Genomic DNA, 14588 nt, shown 5'->3' with positions numbered 1-14588 from the left:
AGCATGAGTCAAAAACCTTGTGAATTTCAGAACTATTTCTGATTGGAGCAAGTAGAAGTAAGCAAGCAGTTCAAACTTTCAAAGGCTTTATTTTCAGACAGCTCATTTTACTTGCTGGTTTTGGAAATTGACTCTGTTTCAGTGCGGTCACTTCAGTTGCTCTGCAGGCTTCAGCACCCTGGACAGCAACCAACCAACCAGAGCTGTTAGTCATAGGAGGCCTTTACCCTCACACACAGGAAGTTTGATTTTGGTAAAGGTCATCACCCCTGAGACATCGGACCTGGGCAGCATTGTCTGTCATTAGTGTGGGCATACAAATATAGCATAAAATTGATTTATACTGCACTCGGTTAATGAAAGATTGAATTTGCTGCTATTCATCCTGTGTCTATAGATCTTTCAAGGTAAATATCAACAGTGCAGGTAGAAATGAATTTTTTAAAAATTTGTTTAAATTTAGCAGAAGAAAAACTGCATGCATTAAAATCTTCGTATTTAACACCATAATCTAACAAAGGTTGACATATTCCTATCAGCTATAGGCTACAGCCATGTATGCCACAACAAGCCTTTAAAGCTCTTAATCATCAGCATCTTATTGAAATGTTTAATGCACTGATTAAACAATGACAACAAATACACACACACACACACAAAATAGTAGTTGTCCTGCTGATACCATTACTCCAGAGGTCTCCAAGGAGCAGAGCCTGGATAAAACCAGACACAGATAAGAGGAAATGTTGCCACCCTGTGGCAGTTTTGACATATGACTTCTCAGTTGCAACAGTCTTATTCTGAAATTGCTCAAGTAGGAAATTGTAAGGGACAAGAGATGTATTCACTTCATATAAATAACATTTTTATTGGGTATTGAAATAACTGTCTATATGAGTGCTATATATTACCTGACTACTCTAGAATAAATTGAAATGTTACACCATTCAAAGGCAGTGTCCCTTTTAGAAAAGCTAGCCATCTAGGTGCATTCATGACTCAGTATGTAAAAATTATCTACAGCTTTTAGGTGCATATGATGATAGACACAGACGGACACCAGAGTCCAGCGCAAAAGGTTTATTGAGATTAGAAACACATCAGAAACATTTAGTCACAATTGTCATTAAAAATGTCACACAAAAAGCAGGCATCCATTATTCCATATGACATTTAAAAAGAACGGTGACACCACCAGAACATACAAGAACTTATCCTGACTCTAAGGTTAAAGCAGATTACATCAGTGATTGAACAGCTGGAGCAGAAATGTGTGTTTAGTTTAAGGCCTGTGTGTCATTAAGATTTTGACTCCAGGCTTCAAAATGCTGAGCCTGTGTGTTTAGCTCTTGTCCCCCAGGGTGTGCTTGTCGAACAGGTACTCTGCCATCTTGTTGTTTTGGGCATCCATGCGGCTGAGGTTGGTGATGTAGTCACCCAGCTTCTTGATGGCCTCCACCTGCTCATTCAGGTAGTGGCTTTCCAGGAAGTCACACAGCTGAGGAGAGGATGAGAGAACAGTTGTTGGTTTGGTACAGATAAAATGACAGTTTACCAACAATTTCAGGACATTTTCACAGACTGGACACCCCCCCCCCCTTTCAAAACTGAGCATTAATAGACTTCATAAAACTTACATGAGGGTCGACATGCTCTGAGGCCAGTTTGTGCAGGTCCAGCAGAGCCTGGTTGACGTTCTTCTCCAGCTTCAGGGCGCACTGCATGGCCTCAAGCCCGCTCCCCCACTCATCACGCTCTGGTTTCTACGGAAGAACAGTCAATTATAGCAGACTGAACACTCATTTCATTAAGCCTTGTGTACACAGGGAACAATGAGCCGAGTCTACACTGCTACTACCCATCACCCTCAGGATTAGCTCTGGTATTTGATAATTATTACTGAGGAAATAACTTAATTCAGTCCTGGTTCAGGCTTAAATAGGCAAACATGAGATGTATTAATAGTAAAAATCAACAGCCACCAACATTGGATGTGCAAGATATGTCAGTATATTTAATACAGAACATTAGGACCAATTCTGTACAATAATAAGTACAGCTTCTAAGTCTTACATAACTTTAGAACTGGTGGCAAATGGGAGTGAACAAGTGTCCCAACATTGCACGTTAATCCTAGTTTATCAGTACTAGACACACTGGGTGTGGTGACACACAGGCACAGTTCTCTGGTCTCTACGGACCTTGATATCTTGGAAGAAGATGCGTCCTCCTCTCTTGTTTTGGAAAGACAGCAGCTTCTCAGCATGCTCCCTCTCCTCATCGCTGTTCTCCTTGAAGAAATGGGAGAAGCCTGGAAGGGCCACATCATCTCGGGAGAAGTAGAAGGCCTGGAGGACAGGAGGGGTCAGGAGGATAAAAACTGTTATTAGGGAGGCATCACCCATCATTATTTGGCACAAAAAATGAGAACACGTTGTGACAAACAGTGGTTACACAGCCAGGCAGTGGTCAGACACATGAGTCATGACTTAGGGTAGTCTAGTTGATTTACACTGAGACGTGTTGAGTTATGAGACATTTAGGGTTAAAAAAAAACAAAAACATGCAGGCTAAGCATGACACAGCATTTTCTGTTCAGTAAAGTGGGTAGGATATAAACACTGCTTATGTGTCAACCTGCCTACCAACGATAAACAACGAGAAGTGAAGTAACTAACTCCTATTGACTGCATTACAAAATACGGAATATGTACACACTTAAAGTTAGCAATTGTAGTTAATATTATTCCTTTTCGTTACTACACGAAGCGTTCCTCAGTCAGCCAATGTGGGTAAATGATACACTATCAAGACATGACACATTGGAAGCACGCATTCTGCATATATTACCACTATTTAACACAATATTTAAAACGCTATTTTACTCACCATAGAAGTGTAGGTGTAGGAGGCAAACAGCTCCATGTTGACCATCCGGTTGATGGCAGCCTCGCAGTCGCGGTGGTAGTTCTGACGCACTTGGGAGTCCATTTTGGCTGGCGTTTTCTTGAGGTTTTTCTTAACAAAACGGTACAAAAATAGAGCTATGCGTCGACTTCCTCAGTAGTGTTCAAATAGAGACGAGTTTTTTCGTGTCCGGAATGTAGACTGGTTGAAATAGCAGGAGGGACGAAGACAGAAGTTCCGTTCAATCACTGTTGAAGCAAGAACTCCTCTAAGGTATCTTCCCTAGTGTGAAATGGCAGACGGCTCGCTCTGTGTATTTATACTCCTCGGTAGATCTCGTGACACGCTAAACGTCACCCCGCACACATCTGCCAATCACTGAGCTCAGCGGTAACACGTGACTGTGAGGGATGAAGTTGCATTTTTTTTCTTGATTCATGAAAATCTACAGTAGGTTTAATGTTCCGTTTATTTGTTCTGACCTTCTGACAGTCAGTCACCTGCCATGACTAAGCACTTTTGCTGTTTCAAGAGACAATTAAGTTATTCTATTTTCACTGAAATTCAAACATTGAATAGTAATTTATGCATGTATGGAGAATTGACGTTGCTTTTTCCCCTTATTTGCACATACAAAACAACATAAAATGGTTCTGAAAAAGCAAAAACTGTGGCTACTCCTAAATATAAACAAAATAAAAATGTACTCAATCCCTCTCTGTTTTTTTTTATATTCACTGCAATTTACCAAGCCATTCTATGGTATTATAATATAATATAAATCATGCCCAAACTGTTCCTTATCTCAAAAAACACACAGGCAAATACTTGCAACTGAAAAAGAGACATAATGGAGTCAGCAACGCTGCAAAATAAACACTACCGAACGGGTAGGTGTACATGAGCATTATTCACCTACATGCGATTTGTTTCAATTCAGTTTCAGAGTTTCTGTGAGGGTAATAGTCTTATTTATTACATTACATTTATTACATTTAGGCAATCTATAAGACCTAGGTTAGATGACATGTACTGTAGTTGACTTTGGACCTGCTGCATATAGTCACTGAAGTTGTTTTACCTCATCAATATATCACATGACATCTAAAAACTGCTGATAATGTGTTTTCAGCCAAGGAGGTCATTACTCAATACCACAGTACTGTTGCGAGACACTACTGAGTCTGAAAAGCCTGAAAAGTCCTATCATTACTGAAACAACATGGGGACTAAGAAATCACTGTATTTACATTTCATTAAACTTGTGCTACAAAAAGAGTCTCAATGCAACAGGATTGTTAGAGCTAAGGGTGTAACTTCAACTGCTGTCAGGTCATTCAAGGCCAAAACTGCAATTTTGATAAGTGTTACTTTAGATAAAGGGTTTCACTTACATATTTAGCTGTAGGATTTTCAACAAAAATATTGCATGTACTCCTTGTATCTGATAAGGTTTTCTTGCACAAAGACTAAAATGACCATAGGTTTGATATACAGTATAGTCTGTATACAGTATGTGTCTGAGGTGTCCGCTGCCCCCTGCACAATACATGCTGAGACACTGAACAGAATGAGGGGTTTAGAAAATGAATTGATGAAACCATCCCAATAAAAGTCAAGTGTGCTATAAATGCTTATGTAGTCACAATTAAGAGGCTCTGAAATATCAATCAATACTTATATTTGTTAAAGTATAGTCCACTTCAAAAGGGTTATTTAGATAATAGTACTAACTACATGGTGAGTTGTCAATCACAGCAAACTTTATACATAGTTTATAGTCTGCATGCTCTGTTAATTATTATCTGTGGCAAACATTGTCCATCTGGTTCTAAAATTACATTAAAAAACACAACAAGGTTAAAGCTTTTTTTATTCTCATGTAATCTTAAATATTCAGCAAATCCCTTAGCTTTCTCTCATCTTTAACTTAAAATTTCAAGTAAGCAGTACAAGACAACATAGCTCTTGTGCCTATTAACTGACATAGCACTGTACACCAGTAGTTTTCCACTTGTTTAGCTGTTCTGTGTATCAAGTGCCAAACTCATGTGGACTGTAAGGGCCAGTCAGTGTGGACATGTGCTTGTTCAGCACCTCTGTACAACACAAGGACACTGGTTCTGCATTATCTTTGCCGTATTTTATCATTTTCTGATACAACCTCATTTTCCAATTTTTAACATTATTCTTATCCCAAACTATGATTTAATTCTGTTGTTGAAGGGAATTTAAAATGTGGGAATTATCTCCATTACTATAAAAATTGTAGTGTTTATGTATCAGCTAAAACTGTGATAAGAATAGTTTGCAGTGTTGGCCAAAGAGAGTTAATGTGTAGATACTGAGCAACTGTTTCTTGTTGCTACAGTATTAGTTGTAAAAAAAAAAAAAAAAAAAACTCCCATTGGATAAGTTTATCATCTCAATTTAAAAGAGGCCCACTAGTGTTGGACTAATTTCTACCCTTTATGCAGATTAATGGTTAACATCTAATTACACACGCAATGCATGTTTAGTGCCATGTGGCCCAAATGTGCAAAAAATGTTTGAGACTAAAATAAACATTAAAACAGGTTCTTTCTAACACACTAAAATTCCTCACTTCTATGAGGAAGTGACACTTGCTTTTTGCAAGAATTATGAAGGCAGATTTATATCTTACAGGATGTGCTCACAATTTTTCAAGTCTGTCTTAAAACAACAGTCAGGTGCCCATATGAACATTGAAACATGTTTTTTTTTTTGCTGTAATCATTCCTCCTGTTCATACTGACCATTAGAAGATTCATAACCAGTATGAACAGGAGGAATGATTACAGTGAGGAAAACCTCTTTCACTGTTCATATGGACACCTGACTGTTGTTTTAAAACAAACTTGAAAAATTGTGAACCTGTCCTTGAATGAAATAATAGTCTGGCTTGTATAACTGCAGTCCACCCAAAGAGTTAATGTTTAACTTGAAAAACTACATGTTGAATTATTGATGTATTTCCAGGAACACCGCAACCGCTCAGCTGCTGTTCTCTTACCCATTTTCCTTACATTGTATTTATCAGGAGTGTTGTTCTAGGAACTTCTAAAACCTTCACGTGGGTTTTGGCTTTCGAAGCAGATGATGCTGCTCTTAACTTGTACACAATCATCACTTTTATGTAACAGTTTTCAACTGGCATAGGAAAAATGTTAATGTTTAGTAAAAGACTATCACTGTAGGCCAGATCCAGGTATAAACAGATGACCATCCAAAAATATCATGTTACCTCATGGTTGTTATGTGAAACTGTATACACAGCGCAGACAAATGAAAGGATCCACTATTAGTACACACTTTGTTCTTCAGTCTACTTAAAAATACCTTAACCTGCCGTCCATTTACTGTATACTGTGTATGCCATACACAAGAGAACAATAAAACTAACCTGAATCCTAACCCTCACTTTATCTCCAACATTTTCATTCTTTCTAAAATGTGAATCAGCAACTTACTATCTTTACTATCCTTACTATGTGCTGTGTCATGGTAGATTACCACCCCTGTACAGAAGTCGTATCAGATTAAAAGAAGGATTGTGCTGTGTCATTGTTGTGACTAAGCATTCCAGTTTAACATCATCCTTCCTGTCTTATGAACAGGGTGGCCTTAAGAGGGAGGAGTCTTGTGACCAAGGAAACGTATGACTGGAAGTTTACCTCATCCCAAGTGCTCTGCTGGCTGGAACCAGTTCACGAAGAGAAAAAAAGGAACGAGAAAGTGAAAAAAGGAACCAACAACTGAACTGTATTTTTCCAAAGTGTGTTCCCAGAGCTGCTTCAGTGTATATTAGTGTAACTAGTAACAAAATGTGGCAAGTTGAAATTTCTGGAAATAATATTATGAAGAACATGAACTGCAGGTTTATTTTCAGGTTTCTAATGAGTGACTTTTGAGAAAGAGAAAAATGTAAAACTTCGCATAAATCAGAGTTCTTACAAGATACAAGTCTCTCTAACTATACTGAGGGTGAACATGAGAGCAAGTTAGGTGTCTTCATATTTTGGATGTCACTGATGTGTTCGCCTTGTTAACAACTCCAGTTTTTCTTTTTTCCACATGTCAAAAGTGTCTTTATTGTATTCAACATGTCATTTTTCTTTCTGAATCTCACCAACCTATATGATGACAACCTTGCTAATGTGGCAGCACTCGTTTCTTCATTGTTTCCTAATGAAACAGAACCATTCTGTATTTAGCAGGCATCACACAAGTGGAACTAAAAACATTAATGATGGCAGCATTCTAGCAATTATTGCAATGCATTGGGGCAATTAATAATTATTAATAATATCTGTGTTTGCTTTAAAAAAAAAAAAAGTCTAGGGCAACTACTTATACTGGGCAGCTCTGAGGTATGAATGTGTGCAACTGTTTACCAAGAGGAGGGAGTTTTCATTAAATTTCTTGGGATAAATTAATGTAAATTATACTACGGAGTCAGACAGAATCAAACAAAAAATGACAACAAAAGAATGTAAATTCATAAATGTATCTTTTTTAATTATGGCTTTTAGGCAGTGAGACCTACAGTGTCATTCTCTGGAAACACACATTTCAAAAACATATTATTTAACAACGTGAATGTGAACTTGGAAACAAACTTGCTTTCACTGGGAATGTTCGCACCACAGATTAATAAGTGCACTTCTATGACGTAGCCAACAGTATAATTGTACAGTAATAAAGATGTGCAGTACATTAACATATTTGGATTGAGTTGACACAGGATTGATCAATTTTTGACAGAACTCTAAGGCAGTTGAGGTTTCAAGTTGAAAAAAAAGGTTTCATATGTTGTGAAAAATACCACTTTTCTTATAACTACAACTGAAATATTTGAATGAAACAGTGATAGATTATGTCATGGCTCTCTGGCACTTGATGTTACCAAATATCTACAGTATTACTAGTGAATACTTATTGATCCAGGGTTCAGTTAGTTTTAAGCATGCCTGGAAATAAAGCTGACCTTAAAGTCAAGCAGATGTGTAATGACTAAGAGCAAAAAGAAGTAGAATTGCAGAAGATAGAGGTAGAAAGTCAACTCTTTTGATTATGATTGCATACCACATCATTATAAAGAATGTTCCTGTTCATTGTAATAAAGGAATATGTAACCCCTCATAAATGTTCACCTTTTTACTTCAGTGACACATTTTCATACCTTGTTAACAAAAACCATTTGAATACATTGGCAATGCTGCTAACATATCACCTACAACAAAGTAAGTACTGTATGTTTAAGTTTTTAGTAAAATTCTTTCAAATCTGTTGTGTTTTAAGTGCTTTAGGTATTTTTTTTTTATTCCACAATTCAACTCAGACTGAGTCTGTGTGTCAGTGTCCTGCCATAACCCCCCAAAATAAATCTGTTAATACATTTAATTTTCTTGTTTTCTCAGTTACTCATAACCTGCAAATCCCTATTGTCTGACCTGTGGCCTTCACTTCTTTCTGTCACTGATCACGCCTTTATACATTTGTCATTGTTAATTCATTAGTATATTATTTTGTTAATTTCATACTTAAACTTCATTTTACCCTGATTTTATTATAGTTTTCTATTTTTTTTCTTATTTTGGAGATGTATGATGCCAAGCAATGTTATCTCATAAACAAAACTGTCTTTGCACTAAAGTGTGTGCTAATGTGGTAGCTGCTTGGTGTCACAATGTCTGAGGCTTCAGCTTACATAGATGATTAAATTCTAATCAAAAAATACTGTTGGAATATATCACATGGTCGCTCAGCCATCCACAGAAATCCTCTGCTGGATTAGTGTGGCAGTAGTTGCATGCATTGACTCATGGGAATTAAAAAAAAAAGCACGGGGACCAACAGTTAAGAGACTCAGGAACATTGTGTTGTCTGCTTATGATTTTTTTTGGCTGTTTCTGACTGTGGTCACAGTTAATTTTTTGATCCTTCCTTTTAAATCTACATCCTACAGGTCACAGTTAAGACTCTTTTTTTCTCCCTCTATCTATTTTCTTATGCAGTGGGAATCCACACGCTCTTCCACTGGACTGAATTCCTCCATATCTCTTCCATGAGTGAGGGATGAGTCCAGTCCCTCCCTCCATCTTTCCCCTCCTCCTCCTTTTGGCAGAACAGACGCAGGGTTTTCAGAGGGCTGGTACATGTGTACTGCAAGTACTGACAGCCCTACAGTAGGAAACACGGAGCAAGAGATAAAATGAATATGTGGTAGGGCTGGGTGAGTGGATCATTATATATCATGCATCACATATACAAAAAGATATTGCAATGATATGATTGCGAAGAAGCCAATTTTAGTTATAATTCTTACGAGAAAAGGTTTAAAACATTATACAGAGCAGAAGAGGTCAATCTGTTGTTTAGGTGTGCTAGGTGTTTTTGAACTAATCCTGCTTTCAGGGCTTTTCAGGGCCTCAGGTCTCTCTTAGGGGGGAACAGTGTCCCCCGGCTCCCCAATAAAAGTTCAACACTGGTGTATGTGTTGGTGTTTAGTCCTCACCTCAGTATTGCCCCAGTACCAGATGGCCTTGATGACGCTGTGAGTAGCCAGAGCCACTGTCAGCTGGTCTCTTCTTCCTGTAATGATGTTCACCAAACCTGCTGGCAGGTCTGAAGACTGGAGCACCTGAAGAAGAGGAGGAGGAGGAGAAGGGAGGAGGAGGGATTATAAAGATAAAATGAGTGTTTACAGATACTACACCACTGCAGACGTGCACACACATACAGACTAATACAGCCTCGTAAATACAAAAATTCACCACACAAGCAGACGTGCTAAAAAGAGAAGATATTAGAAAAGACAAATAAAAACGTTTGGATTTTACAACAAGAAATGAAACTTAATACATAATATTGCTGGCTTCATCAAGCTGTCAAAGTGATGGCTTTTTGTCATCCCGACATAGCTGACTTTTATATTAATGTTGCTTAATACCGACATGTGCTCATGTGACGAACAGCATCTGGTTTATGAAAGTGGTAACAATGCTGGAAAACAGCAATGAGTTGAAAATCTTAATGAGGAAGAGGAGTGTTTTCAGTCTTCTCACACGCTGCATCACTGATGCATTTTAAAACTTACTTTGCTGTTGAAGCTGTTGAAGAAGTGTGAATAACAAGATGTTAAGTTTACTCTCATTTTCCTTTTTGCTGACAGGCTGTATTTTAAGTGTTTTGCTGGATATTCAGTTACTCAATATTAAAGTATAAAGGAGGAAGACAGCTGATCTGATTATTACTCTGGTTGCTTTTTAACCCCTGGATTTTTATAGACTGATCTGACATGAGAAGAATCTCCCTAACAACGTAAAATTGGCTTATTCACAGTTTTCATAGTTTATTAAACTGATTTTATTTTCTTTGAGCACAAGAAATGTGTTAATTAGTTAATCATGCAAAGAAGACACAACTTCACTTCCTCTCTGACAGCAACCTAGAGTCAACCTGGTAAGATTGCCATTGTGACTTTTACAGTAAAGCGATTCAGGTACTTATTCATACATGAGACCGATTGTTAAATTGCCATGAAGTTTATGTAAAGAGGTGCATGTCTGAAAGGGGTTCAAGTGTGTTCACACTGAATGCAAAAAGAGTTTTATGCCACGTTCAGACTGATATTAGCTGTGCATGAGTGCCAACGCAGAGGGCTTCGGCAATATTCAACTTTTGCCTGACAAGTTGCTGGATTGGCCAAATATGTGCAAGCACACATTCTGAAGTCATCTGCCAGGAATGTGTGTTTGCATGTTTGATTGAAAGTACTGATTTTACCATAGTAATAGAGTCCTTCAAACTTATGGATCTATTACTCTAACTGTACTTCCTGGATTGTATTTCATGTCAAACCCACCGACACTGCTTCCTTGCACTTTTTAAAAATAGGACTATTTTCAATCTGAATGCCCGTTTAATGGTTGCACAAATGCACCCTGGTTACTGGTTTAGATTCAGTGTCTGATGCCCGCTCCCACTCCTCCTCCCTCCTCCCCAACTTGCTGCACAGCACATTTTACATCACACTTACCTGTACGAATGCCAAGGTTGGTAGTGGATACCTCTGACTGGGGACCATGACAACAGCATTGCCAGTGGCAATGACTGCTCCAAGAAGTGTTACCATGGAGAGGAGGGGATTCTTGTCAGGGAGGATGACCCCAACCACTCCCAGGGCTTCGGGGATGGAGAGGGCAGAGCCAGATTGTGGTACAGGCTGAATGAAAGGGACAACATGAGTTTAGAGATCAGTAGATGCTACCAATCTGTCTGACAGTCATCTCATTTGTATATTCTAATGTCTCTAAATAAATAACTTTGTATAATATAAAAAGCCTCACCAGAGTTCCTCCCTGGATTTTGTCACAGTACGCCGCCCAATCACTGAGCCTGGCAATGCTGAGATCTACCTCCCTATCAGCCTCTTCCAATGAGAGACCGGTCTGGACATTGATTGACGCAGCTATGTCCCGCTTTTTTGCCTCCAGGCCTTTGGCCAGAGAGTAGAGGGACTGAGCACGTGCAGATGGACTCTTTTTCATCCAGCTAGAGGAGAAAAAGGATGCAAGAAGAAATAAAGCGATCAGAGATATGCCTCCGTTTTTTGAAAGGACTTGAAACGGTTGAGATCTAGAAAAGGGGAATGCTGGTTAATCCAGCACAGCATGTACTGTACTTTTAATGCTTTGTACTGTGGTGACAAGAAGAGAAGTGTTTATTGGGTTTCATCATCAAACTCTGTTGTTACACTTTGTTGACTCACTGTGTATGACTTAGCAAATATGTGTCTTTTTATCAGCTCTCAGTCACATTGGACTTCGACTGGTGACAAACACACACAGCCCACTAAGTTATGAAACCCTGATGTCTTTCTGGTTTGTATACATGTGTGTCCTTGTGTCTCGAGTCTGAAAGCCTGAATAAAATCTGCTTCATGGAGGCCAAATTTCAGGAAAGCTGCTTTCACCTCTGAAATTTTTTTGTTTGTTTGTTTGTTTTGTACAGGTTTGAGGCTCTGTTTAGGATTCCAGGTTACAACTTTGATAAAGAGACTGAGTGTTTCAACTTGGGCCAAATGTTGTTAATTCTGATCAAAAATCAGTCAAATCAATTACACAACACACAACACTGACGGACTGTCAATGTATTTTGTATTTTATATTTGTAATCACTGTAGATCATTTTTGACAGATCTTTTTCATTTTGATATTAAATGAGTGATTTTGTGTTGATCAGTGTAAAAAAGCCACATAAAATCTATTTTAATGATTTTCTGTCAAATAATAAAACATGAAAACATCTGTTTGCAAGCACAATGTACATTGTTGTCTGGCTTGACTCTGATATTTGGGTGTATGTGTTTATGTGTGTGTCAGTGTCTTTGTGTGGCAAAGCCCTCACCCAGGCTGGACTTTGATAGCAGCCTCCACAGCATTGCGGACGTCTTTCCGGCCTCCATCTGGACAATAGGCCAAGACAGTGCTGGCCCCTGGTGACTGCACTGCCACACTGCAGCCAGACACTGCTTTACATGTCTTACCACCGACAAACTGCAGGTAGGGCTTAGGGGCACTGAGGAGAGAGGAGGGAGGAAGGGAGTGATGCATTGTGGACAAATATGAACATGTATGTAAGGAAGCAGAGAATATTATCTCCTTAACCTTGCATGTATTATATTATGCTTTTATTATGATACTGAACATATTTTAAAAATGTGCTTATTATACAGTTATGAGGTCTTGTGATACCTTATGTTCAAGACTTTGCGTAAAGAGAGCATTACAAAACAAACCTGGCAGAGTCTGAATCATCAGGAATAATAACTGGGGAGGCTGCTGTTCCAAACTTTGCGTAGTCCATAGAGACAGGCGAGGAGCGAGGAAGAGGAGGAGAGGAAGAAGAAGATGGGCGTAGAAACTGGTACAGACCCTGACAGATAGCAGAGAACAGGTCAACATACAGTACAAGATTCTTACGCCTGGAGGTTAAACAGTTATGTTTGAAGGCTACAGTAGATGATGTCTATGGAGATACAACTGACAAAATGTAAAGTCAAAAAATATAATCAAATACATTAATAATATTTAGTTAAAATCTAAAAATTAAAATAACGCTTTATATGTTTCCGTTATCACCAATCAGTTGACAAAATAAATTCAAACTTAATTTATTTAACTTATACTTACATCTATATCATTTTCCTATGTTTTGACACACATTTAGGAATTTATCTTTCCCCTATTTTCCCCAAACAACATTTCCCATTTTATTCACCACATTTTCAGTTTTCCTAATGCTTGTATGATAATGAGATGGGCAAATGTGCAACATCAGTGGAGCAAATGAGAGCTGTGTAGCTAGCTAGCTTAACTGAAAACAAACTGAGCACCAGCCTTTGCAGCTATCTACATGGCTGCAGCTACGTTTTGTCATACAACTACCCCATAGACGTGTAACGGAACGTAGTCCATCAATGATCCATACGGATTGCCCCCCACAGTTCAGCACACATGTGAACCGCGGTTTAATTGCAATTAAATGTCTCATTGGAGACAAATTAAACAAACTGCTGCAGCTACAAGTCATGGACAGGCAGTGTGTCGCTAACACGGATTTTAAAGAGTAAGAGCCAAACCAGCATCTAACAGGTCCAAAGTAACATCTGCAGGTAACTTACGTTTTCATGCTGTTTAGCTATCTAGCTGCTCATGTAATGTTAATTATCCATATACACTGCCCGCATACTAATGTAGCATCTGTAGATAAAGAATTTTAACTGGCAAGCTAACACTATACAAAGTTAGCTAGCCAACGCTTCTTGGAGGATAGAAGAAGAGCTTCTATCTTCATAACATTATCTTCATCTTTATATGCACGTCCTGTCTTTTACTACATTTTGTCAGTTTTGGGACTCAATGGTTTCTTCTGTCATTGTGTTTTGTGAGAAACTACTGAAGCCAACCTCCTGTCCTCCGTCGGTGCAGGTGCCGCTGTCTTTGTGACCAGAGACGGGCAGACTGGGGTCAGACATAGAGTGGGAATTCACCCACACTGAGCCAACTGACAGACTGCAGAGAGAGGAAGAAGGAGATGAGAAGAAGGAGAGAAGTATTACATTAGTCAGATACCAAATGTACATTCACAATTCAATTCAAGTCTTCGAGCTACCCATAAATTACTGAAAATATCAGGACTTGTGTTGCCTGTAAAGACAACAAAGGAAAAAAGTGAAAGACAGTTATGGAGGAGAGAAGAAAGGCAAGAGAGATGGGAAAGAGGCACTAAAATGAAGGTAAAACAAGAAAAAAGTGAAGAGTAATTTGGAAGAAGACATGCAAAGTGGATGAACAGAAGGAACGAAGAGACATATTCAAGAAAAATAAGGGGAAGATAGGGCAGGAAAACAAATAAAAGAAGGGAAAAAGAGGAAGATGAAAAGAGGAAATGTATGAGTGTGTAAATGTGTGTAGCTACCTCTTAGCTGTCTCCAGAGCCAGGGTGAGGTCTTCAGTCCAGATGGAGGCTGCCTGGCCATGTGGACTGTGGTTCCCTGTGCAGAATGAAGACCGTTACTGTGGCTCAAATGGAAATTCAATAATAAAACACAGTATATTATTACTCTGAAATCTTTTTATTGAACAGAGAAGTCA

General features: G+C 38.6%; 2 protein-coding genes across 4 annotated transcripts in view; both read right to left on the bottom strand.

Moving 5' to 3' along the window:
* Positions 1–1065: 1065 nt before the first annotated feature.
* LOC137201441 (ferritin, liver middle subunit) lies at positions 1066–3196 on the bottom strand. Its single transcript, XM_067616505.1, has 4 exons — positions 2890–3196; positions 2202–2348; positions 1638–1763; positions 1066–1498 (listed from the first exon to the last, which is right to left on the bottom strand). Exons 1-4 carry the CDS (start codon positions 2989–2991, stop codon positions 1343–1345), a joined length of 531 nt encoding a protein of 176 aa, XP_067472606.1. The 5' UTR covers positions 2992–3196; the 3' UTR covers positions 1066–1342.
* A 4225-nt stretch (positions 3197–7421) lies between these two features.
* aldh16a1 (aldehyde dehydrogenase 16 family, member A1) overlaps positions 7422–14588 on the bottom strand; it is a 13731-nt gene continuing 6564 nt past the window's right edge. For all 3 annotated transcript variants that reach the window (XM_067571105.1, XM_067571106.1, XM_067571104.1), the window contains 8 exons: positions 14413–14488; positions 13901–14006; positions 12731–12867; positions 12340–12510; positions 11280–11484; positions 10970–11155; positions 9446–9571; positions 7422–9111 (listed from right to left, as the gene is read on the bottom strand). In XM_067571105.1, coding sequence (XP_067427206.1) covers positions 8938–9111; positions 9446–9571; positions 10970–11155; positions 11280–11484; positions 12340–12510; positions 12731–12867; positions 13901–14006; positions 14413–14488 — 1181 coding nt within the window. In that variant the 3' untranslated portion in view covers positions 7422–8937. The remainder of the gene's footprint in view (positions 9112–9445; positions 9572–10969; positions 11156–11279; positions 11485–12339; positions 12511–12730; positions 12868–13900; positions 14007–14412; positions 14489–14588) is intronic.

The sequence above is a fragment of the Thunnus thynnus genome, chromosome 17, assembly GCF_963924715.1.
Source record: "Thunnus thynnus chromosome 17, fThuThy2.1, whole genome shotgun sequence".
Taxonomy (NCBI): Eukaryota; Metazoa; Chordata; class Actinopteri; order Scombriformes; family Scombridae; genus Thunnus; species Thunnus thynnus.
Note: the sequence above shows the minus strand (reverse complement) of the source record. Positions and strands in the feature narration are given on the sequence as shown.

What these genes read in the sequence shown, in the direction of transcription:
- LOC137201441 (XM_067616505.1), bottom strand. Translation starts at nt 2,991, where the DNA reads ATGGACTCCCAAGTGCGTCAGAACTACCACCGCGACTGCGAGGCTGCC. An exon ending in CCTACACCTACACTTCTATG is followed by an intron (nt 2,349 to 2,889) that starts GTGAGTAAAATA and finishes CCTGTCCTCCAG; the next exon opens with GCCTTCTACTTCTCCCGAGA. An exon ending in TCTTCTTCCAAGATATCAAG is followed by an intron (nt 1,764 to 2,201) that starts GTCCGTAGAGAC and finishes GTTCTTCCGTAG; the next exon opens with AAACCAGAGCGTGATGAGTG.